Source organism: Anolis sagrei, chromosome 2 (assembly GCF_037176765.1).
Source record: "Anolis sagrei isolate rAnoSag1 chromosome 2, rAnoSag1.mat, whole genome shotgun sequence".
Taxonomy (NCBI): Eukaryota; Metazoa; Chordata; class Lepidosauria; order Squamata; family Dactyloidae; genus Anolis; species Anolis sagrei.
Genome location: NC_090022.1, coordinates 101271023 through 101296328, shown reverse-complemented (window position 1 = coordinate 101296328; position 25306 = coordinate 101271023). Strand labels below are relative to the sequence as shown.

General features: G+C 37.0%; 1 protein-coding gene across 4 annotated transcripts in view; it reads left to right on the top strand.

The window, feature by feature from the left end:
* Window positions 1-25306, top strand: part of SH3PXD2B (SH3 and PX domains 2B) — a 124600-nt gene that overhangs the window by 75867 nt on the left and 23427 nt on the right. For 2 of the 4 annotated variants that reach the window (XM_060765103.2, XM_060765105.2), the window contains exons 4-6: window positions 4952-5028; window positions 8562-8653; window positions 17126-17151. In XM_060765103.2, the coding sequence (XP_060621086.2) occupies window positions 4952-5028; window positions 8562-8653; window positions 17126-17151 (195 nt within the window). Of the gene's footprint in view, window positions 1-4951; window positions 5029-8561; window positions 8654-17125; window positions 17152-17345; window positions 19197-25306 lie in introns of those variants that run through there. The other 2 variants (XM_067463713.1, XM_067463714.1) reach the window with 2 other exon arrangements.

The window sequence follows — 25306 nt, the reverse complement described above, 5'->3', positions numbered from 1 at the left end:
AACACCTTGTACTTTGTCCAGAGACTAATTGGCAGCCAGTGGAGTGACTTTAGGATAGATGTAATATGCCCACTCCTATTATTTATTTATTTATTTAATTATTTGTTTACTGCATTTGTATACCGCCTTTCTCAGCCAGAGGCAACTCAAGGCAGTTCACAGTCCTAGATATTCTCGTAATGAATCTGGCTGCTGTTTTTTGAACCAGCTGGAGTTTCCAAACTTGGTACAAGGGTAACCCAATGTAGAATGTGTTGCAGAAGTCCAATCTTGACGTTACCAGTGCATGCACTACTATCTTCAGGTCCTCCAAATCTAGGAACGGGCACAGATGACCTATCAGCCAAAGATGATAGTAAGCACGCCTGACTATCGCATCTACCTGGACTGACATTTGGGGAGGCAGATTCAGGAGCATTCTCAAGCTGCAGACACAGTCTTTCGGGGGGAATGTAATCCAATCCAGGACTGGTTGACACAACTCCATTCCCAGATTAAGACCCTTAATGGCTAGCACCTCTGTTTTATCTGTGTTCAGTTTCAATTTGTTTTTCCTCATCCAGCCCATTAGCTCCTCCAGGCATTCATTCAGAGGAGACATGCTATCTTAGTTGAAGCCGTTTCTGAAGGCATGGAGAAATATATTTGAATGTCACCAGCATACTGATAACACCTCATCCGATGCCTAAGGATGATCTCTCTCTCAGCAGTTTCATGTAAATATTAAAAAGCTATTGGTTTACAGATGTTATTGTAATCTTGGTTCATCTTATGAATTTAGGATGATTTTTGGGGCAGGCTTATCATAAATGTAAATTCAAGTTGAGCACACAATCTGGAATTCCAAAATACTAAAAAACAAAAACAAAACAAAATTGTCCTCTTGGGTAGCAGATACAGTGATATCTTTGCTTTCTGACAGTTCAATGCACATCTCAAAATTATGAAAGATATTGTGTGTATGAAACATGAATAAATTTCCTATTTATACCTGAGTTCCATCTATAAGTTATCTCATTATGTATATAAGGAAAATGCAGATACCCCAACTCCCCTCTCCAAATAACAATCTGAAATCCAAAACACTTCCATTCCAAGCATTTTAAATGAAAGATAATCAATCTGTAATCAAACAATAGCTGGATGTTATTAGCAGAGGTATGAACAATAGTAGCTTCATGGTACACTTCATGTCCACACCATTTCACATACATCACAGGCATCTCCTGAGAGAGAGTTTTGAACCCTATGAAGCTGATTTTTCATAGGCAGATTTATTGCTTTCACACATCAGTATTAACTGACAATTGTAAAGCTCTAAAAGACACCGCCTTTTGAAAATTTAGGGCAAAAGTCTTGATTTTCATCTTTGTAGATCCAATTACATTCAGTCCCACTCCCACAACTGTATAAATATTCTCTATGCTTAAGGTCTTAATACCACCAAATACTGAATCCAAAGAAGTGGAGATATATCCATGAAAGTTTATGATTTTTTTAACCTAGTTAATCTTAAATGTTCTTTTACATTTCTTTGTTCCTCTTTCTTCTTCCTTCCTCCTTATGCTTACTTTTTAAACTCCCAGATTTTACTTACCATTGTGGAGTTAAACAATAGGTTGACATGGTTGCATTAAATGTTGTAGGAACATTAACAGAACTGCAGTTTCCACATTCCCAGATCTTGCAAATAGAGGCACAGTTTTTGCTAGATGAGCCTGTCATGGGTAATATAAGGTTTAAAAAACTAAGGCTATTTCAACAGTGTTGCAGTTTGTTAAATGAGGTGTGTCCTTGCCTAAGGGAAGAAAAAGGAGCAATTATACTACTTTTGTAATTGTGTCATTTTGTCTTTTGTGGGCTAAAAATAGCAGTTCCTTCTTTAGTTATTTTTTGCTTGAATCTTTGGGTTTAATCTGCGTTCCTATCAACCTGGAGACAGGATGAATGTTTAATCATTAGGTATTTTGATTCAATAAGCTTTTTATTATAAGATGAAGAGCAATCTGTTTAGGTAGAAAAAATAAGAGGGAGTAGTGTTCATTCTGGACTTTGATAACTAACTTCTTTTAATTTTGTGACTTTTTATATTGGTCTTTACATGCCTTATAGTTATTGAAATAGGATGCATTGGTGTAGTACATGCCAAGAATGAGAAATACCTTTCCCCCCCAAGGTTAAAATTGAATTTTACATCTGTTCTGCAGTATCATATTCCATAATGGAAGGCAAAAGGATGGGATCACAGATACCAGTATATTTTATTTTACCAACAGCAATCAAGCTTTAGGAAAGGCATTGTGTGTGCCCTCAAATCTCCTATCGACTTATGATGATCCTATGAATTACTTAGGCAAGGAATACTCAAAAGGTGATTTTGCCAGTTCCGTCCTGTGAAATATAAAATAGATGGGAAGTCGCTATACAAGATAAGAAACCATCTAATGGTGGTATCATAAAGAAAAAAAACTTGGCCATATGGTGTATCCCAGAGGACTATATTAGGACACTTGCTTTCTACAGGTCTTGAGGATCCCCTCACTTATCTGTAATATTTTCTTCAAGAAATCTTTCTGTCTAGGTTTTTCGAAATATGATATGCCTGGTAAAACAGCTCTGCTTTCCATTAATTTGTTTCTGCCCATGTTTTTTCAGGGCATGGTACATACATCTTTTTATCAAGTTTATGGTTGTGTTGTGAGTTACATTTGAGAGACTTTGTTTCAGAAAGGGATTCCATGCCCTTGATGCCTACCTTCCAAACTGGTGTCTCGTGCTGCTGTGGCTATTCTTATACTAGTAGCTGAGAGGAAGAGGCAGTCTTCCCCATGCCCCCCCCCCCCCCAAAGAGATTGGCATCAGGATTTGGGGCTGGGGTTGTTTTTTCCAGTTAAACAATTAATTATATATTTGTATACATGTAATCACTTACATGCACCAGCACCCATGGGACATTTATTCATCCTTAATATTAATAATTCTTATATTGACCTCTTCTTCAAAATGCCAGTGTATGTTGATTTGATTTAATTCCTTTTTCTTTTACAAATATATATTCTAAGAATTTGCCCCATATTGCCTCAATTTTTTTCATTAATCCCCTTTTATTTTACAAGTCAATTTATTGTTTATCGCAATGTTCCACATCTCTTTGTACCAGTAATCCATTTTGTATTCATAATTTTCTTTCATTTTTTTGGCTATAACTAATCTTAAAGCAGTAACAAAAATTGCTATTAATTCTTTCTTTTGCCATTTTAATCTTATATCTACAAAATTTAATAGACATGCTATATTAGGATTTCTTTTTGTAGGTCAATCAATAATATGTCAATTTCCACAAATACTTTTTCTCAATTTTATTTTTTCACATTCCCACCATAAATTTATATAAATTCCAGTTTCTTTATTATACTTCCCACAATTTTGTAGATTGTTTCTATTATAGTAACTTAATGTTATTGGAGTAATGTACCATCTTCAAATTGTTTTGTAACCATTCTCTTTAATTCTCATGGACATATTTTTCATATTTTTTTATTTTGAAATTTTTAACCACTCCTCTTCTGTAATATTGATTCCTAAGTCTCTTTCCCATTTATTTTTCTTTTCTTACAAATTGCATTGGCTCACTTTCTATAATTATTTTATAAATTTTACTTCTTAATCCTTTTGTTACTTCATCTGTACCATTCTGCTTTAATTGTATTATTAATTCTTCATATTTTGTTAATTGTTTGCATTTAAATAACTGAGTAAAACAGCCTTCCATAACTTGGTGCCCTCTGGATTACTAAAAACTCTCTTCATTTCCAGTTGGCATGGCCAACCCTTAGTACTGTACTGTAACATATCACATTGAGATAGGGCATACGAAGACATTCAATGCTAGTTTTTGGTGGTTTGGTGTAGTGGTTTGAGTGTTTGGCTACGACTCTGGAGACTGGGTTTGGAATTCCTGCTTGGTCATGGAAGCCCAATGAGCGATCTTGGGTGAGTCACGCTGTCCCAGACTCAGAAATTCCATGCTAGGGCCACATGGTTAGCATGAGCTGGAAATGATTTGAAGGCACACAACAGCAACAGATTCTGTGGGGAATGTTCCTTGGCTGATGTTGCCAGAATTAGTTGAGATTCTCAATTAATGTCATTAACAGACACACTTTTAAATCCTTTTCAGGGACCAAATAATAAATACATTTTATTAGTACCATTCATCTACCCCTTTTTGGTTTTTATTTATTTTGAAGTAGATGTGGGACAGCAGCATGTTTAAGCCTCAGCAGCTACAAGCAATGGCCCCAATCCATATTGGGCTTCCATTTGCTTATACCAGTGCTTTGCAATCTTTGGTCCTCCAGCTATTTTGGATTTCAGTTGCCAGAAATCCCAACCAGCTTACTAGTGTTAGAAATTGTGAGAGTTGAAGTCCAAAACGCTTGGAGGACCAAGGTTGAGAACCACTGGTTTACATCAAAGGAAAGAAAGAGAGCTACATACTTCATTATAATGTGTGCTTTGTTCCTAAGGAAAAGAGGAAGAATTGTAGCTTCTTAAAATATAAATAATATCCTAAGACACAAGTGTGCAAAGAGCTCAGAAAAGAAGTATGTGTTGAATAGAATAGTGACAATTAAGAAGAGTACGGCTAGGATTAAGTGCAACTTTTCATAATGTCCCAAACTACTGCTGAAATTAACAATCAGTTATTTAAATAATAAGAGATGTGAATAAAAATATTAGTATGGTATTGTTCCAATAAAAATTAGCGTAGTTCACCCCTTCAGATGTTTGCCATGTGTGAATGTCCTTAATTATTCACTTCCAACAGTCTATCAGAAGATTGATTACCTCCCATCAGAGTATTTTGATGAATTAGATTCTGATAAACCCAAAGGCTATCTAAATCAGTCAGTGACAACCCTTTTAATTCCTCCCTCTCTTACTGTAGGCAAGATTCTCTTCCGACGAAGCCACATCCGAGATGTTGCCATCAAGCGTCTTATACCCATTGATGAATACTGTAAGGTGAGTAATACTTTAATCTTAGCATTGTGGTGATCTTAAAGATGCAGACTAGGGAGCAAATACAGACATCAACCAACTGGAACATGTCCAGAGAAGGTTGACCAAGATGATCATATGCCTGCAAATCAACCCTTAGAAGGAACGACTTAGAGAGCTTAATATGTTTATCTTTGAGAAGAAAAGAGTGAGGTGATGTGATGTCTGAATTTGAATATCTCAAGGGATGTCTTGTAGAAGATGGAGCTGGCTAATTTTCTGCTGCTCTTGAGGATAGAACACAAACCAATGGATTCAGATTACAAGAAAAGAGATTCCTCCTAAACATGCAATGAAAGGTAAAGCCTGGAAAGGTAAAGGTAAAGGTTGTCCCCTGACATTAAGTCCAGTCATGTCTGACTCTGCGGTGTGGTGCTCATCTCCATTTCTAAGCTGAAGAGCTGGTGTTGTCCATAGACACCTCCAAGGTCATGTAAAGCCTGGAAGAGTTCCCTTTTTGGAATTACAATTGGCCATGCTGGCTGGAGGGTTCTAAAAACTGTAAACTAGTTTTTCTAGACACCAGTGAAGTCTTCATATGAAAAATCGCATTTTAACACTGCACCTTTATCTGCTGCCCATTTCCTTCTTGCAATTGTGTCTTTTATGAAAAGTGTGAGGAAAATTGCGTTCCAAATAGGCAAAATAAAGCAAAAACAAAGCAAGGAGATTCTTGTGGTTCATGGATGTATAGCAAGTGCTGAGTCGTACAGCAATTAATTCTAACCACATCTTCTTTAAGCCATGTAAGCAACAATTGCTTCTCTTTTTATGCTTTCCTGGGAAAGAAGAGAAAGCCTTATTGCCAAGGACAGTCACAGAACCTTTGTTATCATGGTTGCATGAAGGTCAGGGAAAGATTCCTCTCATCAGGCAATATCTTAATCCAAAAGTGCATGCTAAGATAATGACCTCATCAGAAATAGGACTTTGGGTTGTTTAAATGTCTTAGGAAAGTTGTGGCAACTGCAGAACTGCCAGATTTATGAGCAGCTGCTTTGGGCATTTAGCAACTGGCAGCCTATCCCCAAAACAATTTCATGCAGTTTTACAGCTGTTAATGCATAGGGAGGTTTCGTATGACTTGTAGAAAAGGAGTAAGCTTGTACCTTAATTTGATCCTCTGTTTATATTTCCCAAAATGCTGGGTTCTCCCACCCTTTTCTTGGCATGTATTCCATGACCTCATTAGGAATAAGGGAATAGCAGCATATTATGGTTTCTGAAATCTGTTCTCCCCAGAAGGAAGGGGCACTAATTCCCTTCTCTTTAATGCACATATTCAGTACGTACAATACTGTGCTTTAAATAGAAACTGCTCTGGTACTGACCTCATTATATAGCATGATTTGGAATTTGGCCAAGATTGGCAATCTAATATTACGAGGCAAGAAGATGACCTCTGTAAATTGGCAACAGATTGCACCTTTCTTCTGTGGGAAACATTGTGTGAGAGCCAGCATGGCATGGTGATTTGCGCATTGGATAATGGCTCTGAGAACTAGGGTTCAAAAACCTGCTCAGCCGTAGGAAGCCACTGGGAGATTTTGAACAAGTCATGTTCCTTCAACTTGCCAAGAAAACCCTATGATAGGTTTGTATTAGGATCACTATAGGTCAAACACCTGTCCCTCAAATGGTCCAGCAGCTTGATGTTATTGAGCTAAAATGTTTAAAACATGACAAAACAATAGCACATACACACATGTGCGCACACAGGAAAAAACATTATTATGAACTCGCAGCAGTCACCATCACTGAAGGCTATGCATAGATGGAGGACGTTACTTGATGAAGGGTTTGAGATATAAAATAGGGATGACTGTAATTTAAATTCTGAGCTTTCTTTTCTGGATAATCTTGGAAGGTCAAATTTTCAGTTGTTCACTACATTCTGTCTAGCCATTGTTTAAAAATGCTGAACTTTTTTCAGTCATCTGGTTATTAAAGATGTAAGCCCAATCATTTTGGAAATCAAGGCTTCATAAGGAAAGTTTGCACCACCAAAATGGAAAGAATCAATGAAGTTTCATTAAAACTACCACTTGTTTAACCAATGTAAATCTTTAACTCAATTTAGATATTATATATATATATATATATATATATATATACACACACACACACACACACACACACACACACACACACACACATTGCAAACTGGGAACAAAGCAGCCCTATTATTTTTCCTAAAGCTTTCCGGTTATTTCAGGGGTCAAAAAGGGATTTTCAAGATGAGGCATACTAATGTCGCATAGCCTAATGGCAGCCAAACTAATGATATCTTATGCCCCATTATTCTTGTCTCCCTTTTTTTGCATTTATTGATATGAAAAACAGATACGGCCAATTTGTAGAACAACAATTTCCTGCGTATTACATGTTGACATAACAATTGACAGCTTAAAATGTTTGCACATTTAGACCAGCCCTCTTTTCTTTTAAGAAAACATCCTTGTTATCTATTAATGCTGTAATACAAATAAGAAAAATGAATGTTATGTGCATGGGTATTGGACTTCCTCATATACGTCATCTGAATCACCACTAAATATATTTATATAATGTATATCAAAACACAAAAATTGTTCAGTTTAAATGGGTTTAAGTGATTTAAATGGCCACAAAAAAGTGTCCAGTGCAGTTCTTGAGTATTTGTTTCAAGAGAAAGCTGGGATAAAAACAAAAATAAAAATAAGTCTGAATGCCCTATTGGGGGCCATGATAGCATGCTAAAACCTTCCAAAGCAGCCAAAAAAATATCACAGCCTAAGGATATTTGTTAGAATAGTGGTTCCCAAACTCATTCGCAGAACTCCAGGGATCCACAAAAGCATATAGGGCAAAAAACTTCAAAATTGTTTTTTAAAAAACATCCATGCCAGAGTATGAAGATTGTACTGAAATTCAATGTACATCTGCTTTAAAAACAAATTTTTATTCCACCACTGAATTATTTTTGGGCAAGACTGGTATGTATGTATGTATGTATGTATGTAGAGAGAGAAAGCCATCAGTAGGCGATCTGAGCAATGCTTCCCCTTGTTTCCATCTATTAATGCAATTTCAAAACTATTTTAAGTTCCGAAAATGAAACAAATTAATTCATCACTTTAGGTGTGAATCCAATATTTTTCTGTACCAAAATACATGTTGCTGTTGGAATTTCAGAACTTACTGTAGGAAATTTGGGGATTATCTTTTAAATGCATTTTAACTGTATATTAATATGTTTTATAAAATTAGTCGAAGGGCTTCTATCAGAACACTAATGTTGAACTTTTTACCTCTCTTTAATAACTCTGTGCAGTATGTTGTTGCATTTGCCTTTAATTCTGGGCGAATTGAGGTTCCAGGACTCCACTTGCAAATCTTGGATGATGAGCAATATTGTGAACAGTGGACTGTCCACATGCAAATTGTTGATCATTCACACACAGAATAATTGACGCATCAGCTTTTAACTTTCCAACCGCATTGCTTTTCTTTTTCAGGCTCTGATCCAGTTGCCACCATATATATCTCAGTGTGATGAAGTCCTTCGGTTCTTTGAGACAAGACCAGAAGATTTAAATCCTCCCAAAGAGTAAGTTGACCAAATTTCTATAGCTGCACAGTGAAATTGCCTATACTTAAACTAAACAAACAGCATTCTATTTATTTAAAATTAACAAATTTAAACAATATATTACAAGCATAGTAGTCTGTTTATTTTGTCTAGGAAACAGACATCAAATAAAACCCAACAATTAAAAAGCATACATATAACAAACCAAGGATAAATTATTAACAAATAATTTTGACACAATAATTACACAAATTATTAGAACATCACACACACAGTCTATTTGTGTATCCAATTTCTTTTGAAAAAAAAGCTATTAAGTTTCAAAGTCTATCCATCAAATAGGTATACCTGGGATCACTTAACCTGTGGATCCAGTTCCTCCCCCTTCATTTCCTTTGTGCCTTATGGCTCTGTTCATCTGATTCCTCTCTCCCTTTGCCTGGCTAAAACAGACATTCATGGTAATCAGGCAAAACAGAAACATACAGCATACAGCATGCTAAACGGCTCTCCTGCTAACACCTGGATATTGTGGCTGCCATTTGAATGTTCATATGGCAGCCCCGTCTTTGGAATTTGGGCCCAATGCAAGTGATTACCATGACTGCCTCCCACCTCCTGAGGATGGGATGCCCGTGTAAATGCTAACATAACAGCCCCAAATTTGGGACTGTTGATGATCAAAACCATGAGTTATGAAACCCTTGAAAGTGGAGGGACGACTGTCCTGTTTCTTATCAACATTCACTCATCCGTCTTGGTAACTAGAAAAATAGAACATCATGTGCCTTAAAAGCCTCTTGTGGTTTTATCCAGAAACAACCTAAAACAAAGTTGCTTTTTTGTAGCCAATTTCTTGAGTAATTTATCCTGACGAACAGCAACCACATGCTCTTGTTTTCCACTGAAATCAAGGACAGTCTGGAGTTCCTCTTTCCTTCCTCGCATGATGCAACATTCATCTTGTGACTATGAGTTGATTGTGGCTAGAAGTCTATTTGTAAAACACCGAAAATGAAGATAAAAACAGTAGCCATCATATCACTGCTATTATGCAAACAAACTGATTGTGCAAGTTGAGACTGATAAACAGTTTATATTTTTAGAAAGAAGGGATTATTTTTCTCTCTGTGCTGGAACATATAACTCTTCAACAGCTAAATTGTTTGCAATCCTTTGTTGTCATTGATACAGGCAGTTTTTATCTATGTAAATGTCTTTAGATGTTCAATAATACTTCTCCCATGCACACATCATTTCCTTGGTTTGTCATAGTTTCTTCTAGGTTTCTACTAGTGCTTCTTAGGCTTTGGTCCTCCAGATGTTCTGGACTTCAGCTCTCAGGAGCCCTGGCCAACATGGCCAATGAGCAAAGAAATTCTTGAAACTGGAGTCCCAAACACTGGAGGACCAAAAATTGAGAAGTTCTCTTGTAGCTTACTTGAGTTATTACTTGTGGAGTACTACCTTGGTGCAATTAATTAACTAATAACATGCTATTATTAGCCTTTGTTTCTGGCCATCCTTCCTAAAACTGTCCTTGTCTATTAACCCCCAATTCCTTTGGAATTTCTTTTGCTAGATTGGTAAGACATAAGGGAGACAAAGATCTGGTTGCTTGACTTCTTGAATAGTATGGAAGTGAGTTTATGTAGGGGTGGAACTCACACAATCTTCCAAATGTTTACATTTCCCAGCTTTGCTCACTATTGACATTATTCTGTGGCATCTGCAACTTGCAGACCATCAATATCTGAAAGATCTTAAAATAGAGTCGTGTTTTTTAATAGTTTTTATAGCAGCACAGATTTCTAAATCTTAGGCGAAGGAAATGGGATATTGTGGGGGCATTGTGGAGCCTGATCAGATTTTACTTTTACTGTGAAAGAGTCAGTGTGGTTGCAGAGAGGCTCAGTTATTTCTCTTACCATAGAGATAGATCATGTCACATTTCTTAGTATATGAGATCTTGGATATCCCACTGGTATACAGATGCCTTCATGCTTCAGCCTAGGTTGTTCCTTTCTTCCTGCTTTGTGTCTTCTGTTCTGTACCTCCTTTCTCACCTCATACTCCTCTTTGATCCTTCCTGGGATAACTGTCTGGTCTGTTCTCTTTGATTACATATGACCTGTATTTAGCATAGCTTCACTTCAGAGTGAATTAAGCCTCTTCACTGATCTCACAGTAGTATTATTGATTCCTTCATAAGACTTAATCACCCCCACTCCCCACCCTGGAAAGCCTACATTGCTGATCTTATGATCTGATGCTCTACTGCACAGTCAATATACACCGCAAAGGCTCTTCCAGAATCAGTTTTCAGACTGTAATGTGATCCGTGTTCCATGTAGAATTGCTAAGTGTGACTTGGGAAGGTGAGCTGAAATAAAGTTGACACTCACTTTGAATTTTTTCCCTTTTAGTTTCTAACTAATTCTGGAGCATAACTTTTAGACGCCTCGCTTTATGAGACTTCAATGATATGTGTTTTAAAAATAAATCTGCAGCAGCTATTGGAAAGAACTGGAGAATTGTAGTTTAAATCAGGTGTTTTAGGAGCTATGGAATGCTTAAAGAAAGAAAGCCAGACATTGTGGCATCCTCTCATAATGGACAGAAAAAAATAAGTATTTTCACCCTCAAAATGATTTTTTAAAATTAATTTCATTGGAGCATATTTACCTTGAAGTTGAAAAAAATGTTGCTAAACTGAAGCATGATGCAGACTTAAAATTAGAACTGAATTTCACTCTGTTGAATAAATTGGACTTGAAAGTAAGTCTATTTTGATAATAGAGGGACTTCATTCAAATGCAGTTGCTACTTAAGATATCCGGTATTTAACGGGGCTGTTTGCAAATCTAGTTGTCACTGCAAAATATATAGGGATACCACCATAAAGATGAACTGATAAGACATTCCAGTTAGAGGATGTCATAGCCAGTACCAGTTTACCCTTTATTTTTTTTAAAGTTTATGTTGTGATTATATTTTCCTTATCTTCAATGCTCTTCCTGGCCAGAGATTCTTCCCATAGTTTTGAGGTAAATTTGCGCAAGTCAAATCACTCAAAGGTCTAACTTCTATAACTTTCACTGAAGAAGAGTTGTATTGCTGTGATTAATTAAAGGGAAGCTGCTCTTTACCAATAATTTTATCTTGGTGCTATCTTGTTATTGGTCACTTTTTAATTCTCTGATTCATGTTGTCTATCTGCTCTTCCCACTCTGTACCATGACAAGCTCTCTGAGCTCTGCTCTTGGTCACCTTTGTTTTCTTCAGGCCATGACCTCATCTATACTGTCCATTTAATACAGCTCCAACTTAAAACTGTGGGTACAAAAAGCACACCGCCAAGCACTTTATAGAATTCAAAACAAGTGGGGGAGGATGATATCAAAAAGTACCCCAAGGGCATTACTGACTAACAGGAAGCTAGTTGATCCCTTGGGTGGGGTAATTGATAACCTCCACTCGTAATTGCCACTTTCCCCTTTCCACTAGTGTGCATCTTTACTGGAAATGGGTGGGAGACGCAAAGTGGTTTGAGACCAGGTTCCATGCTTAATGCCATCCTAACCTATCAATCTAATTACCTGTCATGTCAGTGTAGAAGACTCCTTTGTTTTTGCTCTCCATCTTTAATGCCTCCTTTTCATTTTTGATTTCCTGATAAACAGGCTGTTCTGTAGTCTATTCCCTGTCTATTTGTCTTTCTGCTATGGTTCAGTGACTTCTTCTGTAAGATTATAGTAAGGATAAAACAAGAAAATCTAGTTTATAAGGATGGAATGAGTTTTTATTGCATTGTACTATGCTTGTTCTGGTAATGATAGTTCAGATAACATTTGTTTTGCAGATACATTTGTTGGTCATGTATTGCAGTCATAATTTTTAAAGAATATTTTCTGAGATGTCAAGATTTCTTGACATCTGTCAAATTGAAGATGAAGTTCTAGGAATAGATGAACTTCCGTTTCTGATCCATCTTGATTGATATTTGTTTGTTTTGATAACTTTTAATTATTAAGCACACTAACAATTTGGATTATGTTGCATTTCTTACGTTCATGTGTGATGACATTGTCCATCTTGGCAAGAAGATACTATTACATTACATTTCCTTTATGCTTTGCCTTTAGCAAGAAATAAAATATGTGTGAGAGAGGTGTCTTAGCTTCTCCAGTAGACTTCTCTTTGCTACTGCAGTGTCTCAGGGATATCTTCATAGTGTTTTATGGCCCAGAGAGAATGCACAAAAGGTGTTTATTAGGTGCAATTCAATATGTTAATGGAAACTGGTCCTTGGCGGTCGTCTTGAGGGATTGGTATGAACTGTTTGTTCAGTGTTTGTGCTGCTTGGTACACTGCCAGCTGGCCAGTCACAGTATAAAATTCATGCTGAGATGACCTACATCTGAGGCTTGGCCCAGTGTCATAACTCATGGGTGAGATAAGAAACACATTTTTGGGGACCTTGAAAGAGAGCCAAACCTTCCAATAATAGGAAAGTGGATTTTTTGTAAAGTAGCAACTAAATGGAGAAGGAAATGCAATTTGTCATGTTGAAAGCAAAGCACTGCAGTCATTCTGATAACACTGCCTGTGTTATTAGATTTCTGCATCCGCCCTTTAAATAGGATGAATTATTGCTGCTTCTTCATTGATTCGTTCTGGATTATTCCTTTTAAGAGACAATCCTGATTTTAGTACATGTTTTCAGTAGTTTTTTCCTCTTCTAGATGGTTCATTAGCCTATTGGAGAATCAACAAAATGAGTCTTTTGGCACCTTAAACACATTTGTATATGACAGTAACGAATCATTTTTTCATGAGATACCTTTGAAGAAGTGGGAATAGCCACAAAATGTATGCTATTAATTCCATCAGTGATCAGTGAGAATATTTTTCATTTATTCCACTTTTCAATGTTTAAGAAGCTTTCCTTCTGTTCTCTCTGTGTAATTATTGCAGAACCAAATTTAAAGATGTGGATTGGCCATTATTGCAATCACCTCAATCATGTGTACAAGGTGAGAAGAGAAGGGAAAGTGTACTTCCAGGAGTCCAGGAAACACCATGAAAACTCACTAGTTTAGGGAAGTACAAAAGCCATCTGGACTTAGTGGAAGTAGCAAGATGCTGAAATAACTTTTGTGCTTAATGGTTCTTTCCTAAATTTGAAAAGGCTTATTTTTCCCTGACTGGCAAGAAAGAACTCCTGCAGTGAACAGGACAAAAAAGCCAGTGCTGATTCAAGGCCTTTAGCCATCATTGCACAAGTTCTAAATAGTTATTAAAACAATATGTTATCTTCAATCAGAAAGAAGCAACAGTCAGAGCAGATTAATTATTCTCCTTGCCTGCTTCTTGCTCATTTCAATACAGGGTCTTGCAGACATCCATATATCATAGTCATTTATGTGTCAGTAACATTAAAGAAGGCAGAGAGAGACATAGTGAAGTTTTTTTTAAAACAAAATCTACAGTTGTATGCTTTTAAAGGCGAAAACATACCTGTGATGGAATTCACTTGACAAGCATTTTTAGTGTTTTTTCTTGTCTTGATTGCCTTTTCTATAGATCTGGATGGACACTAAGTAGGAGAACTCTGGAAGCTGTAGATGAAGTCAGAATTAAAACTGTGCAGCATCAGATTCTTCTTCTGGTGTGGATGTTTAGAATTGCAAACATTCTTTGCCCTGGATGGAAAATGTGTGACCTTCCAGATGATGTTGACTTGCAGTCCTATCAACCTTAGCCAGCATAGTCTAGTGAGAAATAGAGAGATCAGTAGTCTATTGCTAGAGTGCAAGAAGAATTGTGCAGTTCTCAAAGTGCTGTGGGATAACAAGAGTCGTGGGATAACAAGAGGTACAGTTTAAGGGCAACTAGAAGGCTGTATAATTTGCATCCTAATCTGGCAGAATAAGCATAGTGGCTTGACCTATTATTTGTTGGTTAAGAACCAATATTCACATGTGCTTACCTTTCCCAACGTGATGCCTTCCAGATGTTTTCTCACTGTTGCCTGTGGTGACTATAGGAGGGCACCAGATTGATAAAGACTGACCAATTCATCACAGGCAGGGTTTCTCTAAATGGAATATGCACTTCAGTGCACACCTATGACATTGAAAAATGTAGGTACCAATAGGCTACTCATTTTCCTGTTGGGATATTTGATTTTTGAAACACTATATGCACATATTATAAATATACACACCTGTACGTACACCATATATACAAAAGTTATTTGTATATCTTGACAAGGAAGTGTGACCCATTCTTCTCTCCCCAGCCATTCTCTGGCTGGGGAATCTGTTCTATGAGAGCACCAAAACATTTTTCTTCATGCATTATATTCCAACTAAAATCCTGTGTCTCAAGAACTTAGCACCTGTAAGTTGTAAATAATCATGTCCATGGAAAGATGTTCTCAACCATTAAAACATAGAGAATGCCTTTTATATTGCCATACTGGAAGAAAGAAAATGCCACAGGCATTTTACAGGGAATGTGCTAATGACTTGGCACAATAATAAACTATGCCATGATTGTAAACTTACAGTGTGTTTACATTTGCATTGGTAAATTGGTATAAAATCAATGCATAATAAATAGTTATTTTTAAAAGTCTGTGTTGCACACCATGGCTGTGAGTAGCACCTTTGAACCCACAAACACACCAATGTTCTTTAATAAGCAAGCGGTTGTTTGTTAAGTCATAAAACAATTTGCAAAAGGTAAAATGCAATCAAAAGGAATATAAAAAGAGGTTCAAACAGCAATCCAAAAGTATGTAAGTTTAACCAGCAAAGTTCTAGTGAGGAGAACCAGTTTGGTTCTTAAATCCAGAGAAAGGTCCACAGGAAATTAGTCTTTAAATTCAAGAAGGGATTAATCCAAAATCCCTTGAAAAGCTTGAAGGAAACTTGAGCAAATCCAAATACAGTTGCAGGAAATCAGGAAACGGTACACACAAAAATATCAGCATGAACATGGATCTTGAGCAGGAAATTACATGAGTCTCAGCATGAAGTAAATATATGACACAGGCATGAAGCTAGATGTTGGACTCACTAAAGAACAGGGTTGCAGAGACCCTATATTTTTTCACAATAGCCTAGGCAAAAGCATTCCCATTCCCATGAGAATGATCTTTCAAACTCTTTCTTGCTCTTATCCTGGCAGAACGCCTAACTCCCCTGTCCAGGTGGTGATCCTGACATATCTGCCCTCTACAATCAAAGATTGCCTCCTCTGCATTGCTCATTAGCACATTCCTTTTGCTTTCCCTATCTTCAGTCTCAAGTTGGTTCACATCAGACTGTCTCAAAACATCTCTGCCTTGGGAACTAGGCATCCCAGAAACCTTTCTTTTGCTCTGGCTAGCTGTATTTTATAGTCTATCTTCTGCATTCACAAACCCCTGAGAATCTACAGAATCCTGTTCATTAAAATCAAACATGGAAACCTCTGCAGGGTCCTGCTCTGAAGGGTAACATAATCACATTCTTGAGGCACAGAAACAATCCCAGGCTGGACTTCTACAGTCTGAGCATGTCGTTCAATTTAATGAACTTCACTAACATATGTCTGGGCCAACATACAGTGCAATACATCAAGTTTAAATGTACTTTTCCAATAAAATTTATATTATTTTTATTTAAAGTACTTTTTTATTTATTTTTGGTTGGTTGCTTGAATTGCAGTTAACTGAGAGTCTACTGTAGTAGGAAACTTCTGGTATGTGTGCCTCTCTTGGTGACAGTTAAGTAATATCCACATATGGCATGATTCGTTTTCAGATTACTGTTGTTGGGAGGTGTGAAGTCTGGCAACTAAATAAAGGGAACTAAATATACTGGGAAAAAAGGATTATTGTTAGGGTGAAAAAAATAGTGCAACGAGCAGGTGCACACATCAGGTGAATCCCAATGTGTGTCACGTGTATAACTTGGTTGGATGAAAGTCTGGTCTTCACTGTCACATTTTTCTTGGAAGAATAGGATGAATCAGGAACAAACACTGTATTTTGAAATATTGTCTACTTAAAATCGTTTAAAGTTAAATAAATAAAAACTATTTGGGACTTGGAAAGTGTGATAGCAAACTAGTCTGCTTGTATTATCTTGAAATTCAGATTTACAACTCCTAGAGAAATACAAAGTAATTTGTTTTAAAAGCCTCAAATGGTGAACAATGAGAACACAGCAAATAGGATCAATAGAGAGGAGAGCAACAACTGATTTTTGTGTGTCATTTCATTTTCAGAAAATAGAAAAAGAGAATCTTTCAAAAGCTCAACTATCTTCTAGTCTTTTCTTGGCAGCGTAGTCCCCAGGGTAATTCAGAAAGTCAGTGGCTATAACATGCATTATCCAACATCTTGGTGCTTGTTTCTCAGGTCTAAAACAACCCAAGTTCAGTCAGATAGGCCAGGCTGTTACTATGTTTCTAATCAGATTTCTTTTTCCTCTGCAGGGAGCCAATTGGAAAGAAGAGAGCTGGTAAGATACTTTTGCTTTCTTATTTTTGGTGCTGTTGAGCTGTATTGTAGAAGTAAGCTGTGCAAAGCTTGACTAAAGCACATGATACTATAGGCCACCTGCAGAATAACAGATTGAAGTCTGTCCTGAAATGTTACGTCTTCTTGTTATTTTACCTTTTTATCCTCTTATTTATCTGGCAGGATAATGCACAACTAAGATGCATGTGTCAGTCTTAGGGCTTTTATTGTGTGTCTGCCCAGTGTTTTTGAGACTGTATGGAAATCCCAAAGACAAATGCTGTGTTATTAGGGAGCATTGACAGTATAACCTCCAATCAGATTGCCATTCAGCTAAACATTATTTTCTACACTTAAAGCTGACTTGTACAGTGAAGCCTGGTAAAATTTCACATTTTGATAATTTGGGGATAAAAGAGAGAGAAAGAGGTTTACTGACAAATCAATGGTGAACAAATATAAGGCAGATCTGCCTGTTAATAACTAAATACAGTACAATCTCCATATATTCAAGGAATGTGTTCCTGAACAAACTGGATACCACAGAAAATAGCAAACCCCATTGAAATGAACAACATGCACCAGAAGTTAGCATAGAGTTGGCCTGGACAACCTAGAAAATTCCTTGATGTGTCCTCTCTAGGAATTTACTAGGTCCTCCAGCATAACTTTATGATAACTTTTGGCAGAAGCAAACTATAGAATCACCTATAGGACCTAGAACATTTCTAGAGAGGGCATATTTTGTTGGATGCAGGTAGCCAAACTGGAGTGTCATACTGTTGTTATAATGCCAATGATGAAACTGTGTCTTCATTTGCCACCCACCAGTCTTCTTCTGCCAGTGGCTTCAATGTCAATACGATAGTCAATCTGTTTTAGATTTTAGCCTCAAGCCTGTTCCACTGCCTTCTGAATTATAGGTGAGTCAGGCAGCACAAATGAAGATAGGCTTTAGGATGTGCTCAGTAGACGGCGAAAGAAAGACATGCAACTATCTGTTGGTGGAACCAGAAGTCTTAGAAAGCCTTCATATTTGTTCAGCAAGTTCAAAAGTAATCATTTATAATTGCAGACATTTCCAGAAGTCTCTTTTCTAGGCAATATTGCTTCCCTTATGTTTTATTGCATTAAAATACCAGGCAGATCAAATTCTTTGCTTCCTAGGGCAGGATTTCTGTCTATTTTTTAAAAAGAGTATCAAGAGTCAGCATGGTGTAACGGGTTGAGTACTGCACTATAACTCTGGAGACCAGAGTTTGAATCCTTGCTTGGCCATGGAGACCCACTGGGTGATCTTGGGCAAGTGACCCTTTCTCAGCCTCAGAGGAAGGCACTGGCTAACCTCCTCTGAAGAAATATTGCCAAGAAAATACTGTGATTATGCTCAACTTGAGGTTACTGTGCATTGGAAATGAAGGCACACAACCACAACAAGTTCCAGAAACAGCAAATCATCTACTTTTTCTTGTAATGAACATTTTGATATTGTTTCTGCAAGACTATCTCTTGCTTCCACCCTAGGAGGAGAGTTGGAGAAAATGTACAAATGATGTGGGCACAGCAAGCAAACAAGGAAGGGACAGCTTCTTTGGGCCAATTTAAAGAGGAGACTCCTCATTTCTGCTGCAATTGAATTGCTGCAGTGGGAAAAGTAGAATCAATAACCCATTTGTTTCAGGGCTCTCCGGGCATGCAAACATTGTACTGATGGTTTTCTCCTGAAAGAGTTTAGGATTTTTTCTTCAAAGGGATTTCTTTCTGGTGGGAGATCTGTATATCAGCAAACTTGTTTATAGCTGTGTTTTATGCATTGGTGTTGTTGTTTTGTCTTCACGAGGATCCATGTTCAGATTATATTTGCATATATAGTATCTTCTTTTCACCTTGAGAGGTCAAAATGGCATGGTTTTCTTTGGTTAACCTCCTCATTACCTTCACACTCATCTGTGTTTATATTCTTTGCATCTCCCTCATTCCCCTTCTCTACACTTTTTGTTCCTTCATTAGGATTTATCCAGAGAACGGCTTCTTTTCTTCTGAGAGGTAGTAACAGCAACACACCGCTTGGGCCTTGCTTTCACATTTCCTTTCTCAGGACCACATGTGCTATTCTTCTTGGGCAATCCAGGTGCCAGTCTCTTGCTGCTGCTTTGTGGGATTGCTGTTCCCTTCTGGGTAGGGAGTGGAGAAAAATGGGGACAGGATTCCTTTTTAAAACACCCCCATTGAACATGAGTGAGGAAAACCCAATCAGGCTGGTTTACTGCTATCTAGGTGGCAGCTCTACTGCTTTGCTGATGGTGGCTTGGGAAGATACTGCATAAAATAACTTGAGATTTCTCATGGCTGCTAGTATTGCTATATCTGAGTTGAATAAATGGCTCATTTGCATTCAATGCAAAATATCATTTATCAATTAGCTAACACTTTGGAGGAACACTATATCAGCATATAACATTTTGTTAAGTGAAAACCAAAACATGTAAACAATGGCAAAGCAGCTCTGGGCAATTTTATATTTTTATATATAATAGACAACAAAAATGGGCCAATTTAAAGCTAAACATACCATTTTATTTAGTAATGTATTAAAACTATTTATACTGTTCCCTTTAACCAAAAAGACTCTTGGAGCATCTATTACAATTATTATTATTACTATTATATTTTTTAAAATTTTAGTGGAGATTGGTGATAACCAATTGAAGCAACTATCATAAATGATTTACAGAAAATGCTGCTTTACAAATGCTGAAACACAATGATATGGCAGTACTACCAACTACCTTTTAAAAATGAACCGAGAAGTCATTTGTAAAGTGTATATGGACAGGTTCTTTGAAGGGAATAGTTTAGGTTGCTGAAAGCCTGTATGTTAATGTCTAAATTGCATTGTGGGCTGGATGTTTGCTTTGGTCTTAGTTTATGTACTTATATGTACATTATATACATGCAAACATATACACACCAATACATTGTTTGTCAGTTGTGTTTTTGCCAGTGATGTAAGTTGTATGCAAATTGAAGAATATTTAAACAGCTCATTACAAATATTCCTAAGGTATTCTGGTAATGTACTTTGGGGTAGGGAGCTTCCTTTAAAAAAATGTTTATTATTATTTTATCATGGTTTAATACATTTGTTATACATTGCTTGGTTTACAGCAGATACATATTATTCGATACAACCTGTCATACTTTTGGCATCTAGTGTTATTTTTCTGCTTATACATATTCTCTATTCCTCACCGCTGTGCTCCCCTCCCCCCTCCCATGCCACAGTTTTTACACGTCATCTGTCCAAAATTTCAGTTCTTCCTATGGAGGTAACTTTCCTTCTTTATTTTTTAATCCTTTTTCAATAAATTTTCTCCATACATCATCAAAATCACTTTGTTTCCATATACCTCTTTTAACTTTAAATATACATGTGAGCTTATCATTTATTGCCAATTTCCACACTTCCTTATACCACGATAGGGAGCTTCCTTAATGAGGTTCATGTGAAAGTTTATTTTGTTTTTCTGCAAAAGTATTGCCTTCATTGGGTCCTGACCTAAATATATATGTCAAATAATAGTGTGTTTAGAGAAGAGGTATCCCCCCCCCCCCACACACACACCCCTTAGGATTTCTGTGGGAATTCGTAAACTAGCACTTCTAACTCTTATGAAGTTGAATACTGTACAATTTTCCTGCTTCTTGGCAGGGGGTTGGACTGGATGGCCCACAAAGTCTCTTCCAGCTCTAGGAGTCTGTGATTCTATAAAGTGGGGGAGAACTTGACCTTCTGCAGAGCACAAGTTGAAAGAATCCATGAAGTTCAGAAACAGGAATGAGAACTAACTTTGTCCTTTATTATTTGGTTTTGTTGGTAGACTCAAAGGTTAAATTCCCTCACTCTTTCTCTTTCTTTCCATTTTAAAATAGTAAAACACAGTGTGAGTGCCACATTAATTCAATCTGTGATTATGTGGGACAACCTTACAAGCAAGGGCAATCTGAAAAAGTGCCAAGACTATATTGTTAGTTGCTATTTCGTCACACCTAAATTTGGCTTTACTCATGTGGTGCTGGCCTCTTGCTTTTGAGTTATATGTCTGACTTTCCTAGTGACAAGTCACCAGTACATTTAGCTTTTTCAAGTCCTGAAGCTGGATTGCAATTGTCAAACTTTGGACTTGAGATTTGTGAGTATGTTTTGCAAAGAAACTTTCTGTCTGATCCAGTTTTCCTTATATTCTTCTCAATTGCTCCTCACAACTACCTTTTTTCACTGATTTTATCAAACATAGTTATACTGTTTGAAAGACCTTTGATTAAACAGGAAAAGCTTTCCCCTTGACAGTCATGTCGGACTCTGGGAGGTGGTGCTCATCTCCATTTATAAGAGCTGGCATTATCCATAGACACCTCCAAAGTTATGTGGCCAGCATGACTGCATGGAGCACCGTTACCTTCCCGCCGGAGTGCTACCTATTGATCTACTCACATTTGCATGTTGTTGTTGTTGTTGTTGATGATGATGATGATGATGATGATGATTTTGCTGTTGTTGTCCTGATTAATTAATTAGCAAAATGTGCTTGGCTTGTGGTTCCAAGTGCACTGGTGACTTTCAATAGAGTATTGTATCTATTTATAGAATCCATTTATATAGTGTGTTAACCTAATGACAACTAAAGTCATGCATGATCATCATTTGTTATTTAATCACTTGGTATACCTGATTTGTTGGAGCCAAATATGTGAAAAATGAGTGAGTCAGTCATTGATGGTGTGAAGTCTTATACGTTATGATTAATTTATAATGGCAAGTTACCACATAAACTGAAGTACTGTGATAAATTTGCATATGTGAACTACTTGAACTGTAATTTCTACAAACTTCTCTTGAAAGGTTAAAATGTGGCATTTCTTTTAAAAGTCCCATATGTTCACAGAGACGGAAACTTTGTTAATTTTGCTTCCCAGTTTGGCAGTTGGAAATTACTGTCCTGAGAAAAAGGACAGCAATTCTTGCTGAAAATAATTCCCTGCTTTTCCTCTCAATTCTATTTACTACTTTGTGTTTCTGCTTTAATAGGTACTTTAGAAGCACCAGAGCTGCATTCCGAAGCTGTAAATAACCCTATGAGTAATTATATGAAGAGTTGGGGTCAGGGAAAAGGTTCTCTTCTCCTTTCCTAAAGTTGCTGCCTTTTATAGGCTGGATGAACACTTTAGCTTTGACAAAGTGGCAGCTGGCATTGGATAGGCAATAGGGCCTAATTTTAAAGCAGAGGCATTATTCTCCAAGAGTTACATTTTGTCTCCTCTTTTCATCTCTTTATAATAAGGTGGACTGGAAAGACACAGTAATTCGAAGTTACAGGACCTATGTGTTGCTTGCCTGGAGCGTTGTGGAGAATTGTTAATAGTGGAAAACTGTATTTTATTCATTGTATTCAATGAAACTGACCTTTTCAAAAACTGAGCTCCTTGACATGATTAGAATGTAATAAACTAAAAGCAGTTAAGATCCCATCCAGCAATTTTGCCTGTGCCATACCACCAGTCTATTCTCCAATGTGATTTCTTAAGTTGTTGGAGGTGCTATTCTCCAACAGAGTTAGTTTGTCTTGCCAAATCTTACATGCAGAACCAAGTTGCTTTTATCACTTAGGTCACTTATCTTGTCTTCACTTATTTTCACATCAAGCTCATTTGGTGCGACATCGCTGTGTTTCTTTTAACTTATTTGCTAAAACTATTTAATTCTTATTCAAAATTTTGTTTATTCTGAGATGGGGAACCTATTTTTGAAGAAACATGCAAAGATTGTGCTACCAGTGAGGCCAGATGATAACATGGAAACCTTCAGGAGATGAAAATTCTGCCTTGGTTATTTTCTTATTCAAGAAAAGCTAGAATCGAAGGTCAGGTGGTTCTTAGATTATTCTTCCGTTGTAAGGCTGAGATCCTGTTCAGTGCAGCTAAGTTTTCTAAAATTGTAGATAATGTTCTGAGGCCACTCCAGGTGATATGCAAATACTTGTTTGAGGTCACAGGAGCAGAAATGTAGCAGTATGCCTGACTGGCTTTTAAGTTGGACCATCACACTGGACCATTAAACTGTGGGCAAATTGGGAACTGCTTGTATCAGGAGGTACTGACCACCTCCTTATATAAACAAGTGTGAGAAAAGGATAGTTTGTTGTCGAAGGCTTTCATGGTCAGAATCACTGGGTTGCTGTGAGTTTTCCAGGCTGTATGGCCATGTTCCAGAAGGAAAGAATGCCTCTGGAACATGGCCATACGGTCCAGAAAACTCACAGAAACCCAGAAAGATAGCTGTTGTTGCAACCTGGAGTTCTACCGATACCAATGATACTCATTCTTTTTGTAGTTCTTTCTTTCCTCATAACATTCATATCTACTTTCTTGGAAGACTACTGCCTCACAGTGAGACTGATTTTTTTGTAAAGCATATTGTAGATCTTTTCAGACATGCTATCTGTAATTTCCCTTTCTGTGCTGATATACTAAAAGGATTTTCTAAACTTTACAGGTTTTCCTTTTCCTCTACCCCAGAAACAGCAACCAGGGCGATTACTTACATTGCAAAAGGAAGAATCATTTGTTAAACTGCAAAGGCTAGCTGAATTTTTGAGGGCTGTGGTCACTGAATCCCAAAACCACATCCTCCGGAAGTATAGATCTAGAGTTCTTGCTGAGCCAAATGGAGTGACTACAGGAAAGGACTCCAGATAGTCATCTTTGACATGTAGTGGCCAAATGTAAGGAGGAAATGAGGCTCCCATAGTATTGATACAGAATTCCTCACTGATCTCTTGATAGGATAGTGATTGGAAATATCCTAACTGCTACATACATTTGAAAGACCTTCTGTAGGATCACCCTGAAAATGCATTTTCTTTGTTATTATTTTATCATCCTGCCTAGGAGTGCAGTTTTGCAAACATATAGGATTAATGCGATTTCAATTCTGAAAATAATATAATAGTAGATAGTAGTATAATCCTGCAATGCCTTGAGTCAGTGGAAATTATGTAAAAATCTTTTCTCAGGGCCCTGTGTTAACTACTATCAGTTTCTGCTCCTTTATCTCATTTTGCGTGTTCTGTCCAATCACTTTTCCCTGCTACGTGCTCCTATCAAGAGAGATTTAATTATGAAAAAAATCAATAAAATAAATTGGAGGCAAAATGTGAGGCATAGAAGCCATTAAAATGGTTAGAAAAGTTTATTCTACATCTGTCATTCAGCAATTGGTTTCCATATTGTTTGATTATATCTTTATGCCCAGTTTAGTTCTCTGATTAGGATCAATCAACATTAGCCTGTTTCTCAAGGCTAGATCAACTGTGGATTTGGGTTTCAGAGGGTTATTCAAGGCTATGGGTTGCTATTACCCATACTTCTCTGTCATATTCCAGCATACAAGACAGTGCAAGAAAGAGCTGGGCAAATAAGGGCTTCCTTGGTTTTTCCTCACTTCCAGTTCTCTATGACATTATTGATTGGATGCTTCATCTGGGACACTGTTAAGAGAGGCAAGACATCTGTCAACCTTTCTAGAAGGACTTCTTAAATTTCAAGTCATGTATTCATTTGTCATAAATATGGAATTTGTTTCCAAAAGGTATGAAATCCAAAAAAAATGAGTTACAGGTAGCAGCACATTGTTGGCTAGGAGTATAATATTATGTACAGATCAAAACAGTCAAAATATATTAAATCACTTCTGTACAGGGCTTGGAAAATTATATTATAGCAAAATATTGCATATCCTCGGCACATTTTTTTATTCCTGTAAAATTTGTTAAGATGGGTTTGGTACCTTTTGGAGATAAGCTCCACAATTTGACCTTTATGGAATTTCTATCACATTAAAACCATCATAGAACTAGAATATCAAAATTCACCTTTTATTTTATTTATTTATTTATTTATTTATTAACTTGATTTGTACCCCGCTAACATCTCCTGAAGGACTCAATGCGGCTTACAAAGGCCAAGGCCTCAATAAAAACAACAGCACAACAATACACATAGCATTATAAAGCAAATCAAAACATTAAGCAATAACAGTAAACAGTACAAACAATACACCATAACACAGTAAAACTAGGACCAGGCCGAATGTAATG